This window comes from Triticum aestivum, chromosome 6A (genome assembly GCF_018294505.1).
Source record: "Triticum aestivum cultivar Chinese Spring chromosome 6A, IWGSC CS RefSeq v2.1, whole genome shotgun sequence".
Lineage (NCBI taxonomy): Eukaryota > Viridiplantae > Streptophyta > Magnoliopsida > Poales > Poaceae > Triticum > Triticum aestivum.
The window spans coordinates 598,173,353-598,175,484 of NC_057809.1; the positions used below are offsets into that span (position 1 = coordinate 598,173,353).

Genomic DNA, 2,132 nt, shown 5'->3' on the forward strand with positions numbered 1-2,132 from the left:
GAAGATTTATTTAGGTATGGTCGTTCAGATCTTGCTTCACCGGATTGGTTTTCGATTTCTTCTCATGGTTGCCGCGAGGAGGATTGTCCTCGCAATATTTGTCCCGACTGCAACGTCCTCAGCAATGATGATTCGTATTTTCGGTTACCAGCGATGTCGATCTGGCTGTTCGGTTTTTGTCCCTAGAATACCGGTGTTGGTGTTCTTGCCGATGTTGGTTGATTACTTTAATGTATAGCAAAGACTTCTAGATGTTAGACCTGAACCTGGTTCAGGGAGTCAACGCTTAGTCTCTGTGTGTTAATGCATCTTCTTTTCTTCCATTTCATCAAGTTCAATCTCGTTTGTTGTCCGCCCGTCCGATGGCACCGTATCCTGGCCGTCCGTCCGTCCATGTACGCACATAGTTCGCAGGAGAAAAACAACCGACATTGTTGTTGCCGCTAGGGCCTGGTTACCTCTCCTCTCACTTAAAACCGGAGGAAGAAGAAGATGGACATGAGAGATTTTCCAACCGGCGAACGAACGTCTAAATCTTCTTGATCTTTACACTGGCTACATCGCTACAACACCGGTACATCGATCAGCAGTACACGGCGGGATTTATACCCGGGCTAGCACAGCACAGGTGCACACACACGACGCTGCCCACCTCGGCCACTCTCCCACGCACGCATGCACTCACCAACTCATTCACGATCTGCACGCTCTGCTGCACACGCACAACATGCTCCTACGCGCACGACGCGGCCAACGTCCAACAGATCACAACGGCCCCTGCTGCACTAACCTATGCATGCAACTAACAACAAGTGTAATCAAGAATACTACTAATATTCTCCCTCCTAATCTTAAACTCGTGATCATGGGACAGCACCACATGCGGTCGCAGCCACCATCTTCCCGGTGCAATGACGTCTCCGGCCCTAACTACGGCCGATTTCCTCAAGCACGAACTCGAGCCACACCTATTACAACGCATACAGGGGATTCTTATACCCTGGGGCGCACCAGGGCACGTACCCTACGCCCATCAGTCCATGCCGAGCGCCTGGTCCGGCCCGCTCTGTCCACTCCCGCGACATGCACGCACATGTCCAGATCGTGCGAGCCCGCCTAGGACCAACTTCATGCTTCCCCCGATCTCGTCAACAGAACGCACACAAGCTGCACTCGTGCACGGACACGCCCGTGCACACCACACGCACGATCCACCGTGGACCCGACGCGCCCAGCGCACTCGGCGGGCGCCCATACACGCGCCCGAAGCGACAAGCTCGTCGCCATGGTTGCTGCCGCCCGATGCCACCGTGTGCTTTCAGCACGAGCCGCCGCAGATGCCGTGCAACAAGGCCACCTCGCCGGCCGCTGTCGTGCACCGCCGCCGATGCAGCTACCGCCGCGCTGCGCCCCGTCGAGTGCCACTCGCTGTTGCTGCCGAAACCCGCAGCTCTGTGCGCCGTCGTGCCGTGTCTCCGTGCCGTCGCGCCGAGCTGCCGCGGCCTCTGCGCAACCACGCAGGTACTCCGTGACCTCCTCGCCTCCGCGACCGCCGCTGCTCGTCGCGCGCACGGCATCGCGCCGCACCACCGCGGACTCGTCGCCCGTCGCAATCGACACACGCTCTCCACGCGCTGCAGCCTCCATGTCCGTTGCGCGCTCCGCGGACGCTGCCGCGCGCCGTGGCCGCCCCTCGAACTTGGCTCTGAATACCAATTGTTGTTGCCGCTAGGGCCTGGCTACCTCTCCTCTCACTCAAAACCGGAGGAAGAAGAAGATGGACACGAGAGATTTTCCGGTTGGCGCACGAACACCCAAATCTTCTTGATCTTTACACTGGCTACATCGCTACAACACCGATACATCGATCAGCAGTACACGGCGGGATTTATACCCGAGCTAGCATAGCACAGGTGCACACACACACGACGCTGCCCACCTTGGCCACTCTCCCACGCACGCATGCACTCACCAACTCACTCACGATCTGCACGCTCTGCTGCACGCACAACATGCTCCTACGCGCACGACGCGGCCAATGTCCAACAGATCACAACGGCCGCTGCTGCACTAACCTATGCATGCAACTAACAACAAGTCTAATCAAGATTACTACTAACAGACATGGCAGA

The 2,132-nt window shown here is 57.2% G+C and overlaps 1 protein-coding gene across 1 annotated transcript; it reads right to left on the bottom strand.

Annotated features, from left to right (window-relative positions):
* Positions 1-498: 498 nt before the first annotated feature.
* On the bottom strand, positions 499-1,874 carry LOC123131243 (uncharacterized). The gene has a single exon (XM_044550965.1). The coding sequence runs from the start codon at positions 1,575-1,577 to the stop codon at positions 1,149-1,151; it is 429 nt and encodes a 142-aa protein (XP_044406900.1). The 5' UTR covers positions 1,578-1,874; the 3' UTR covers positions 499-1,148.
* Positions 1,875-2,132: the final 258 nt, after the last annotated feature.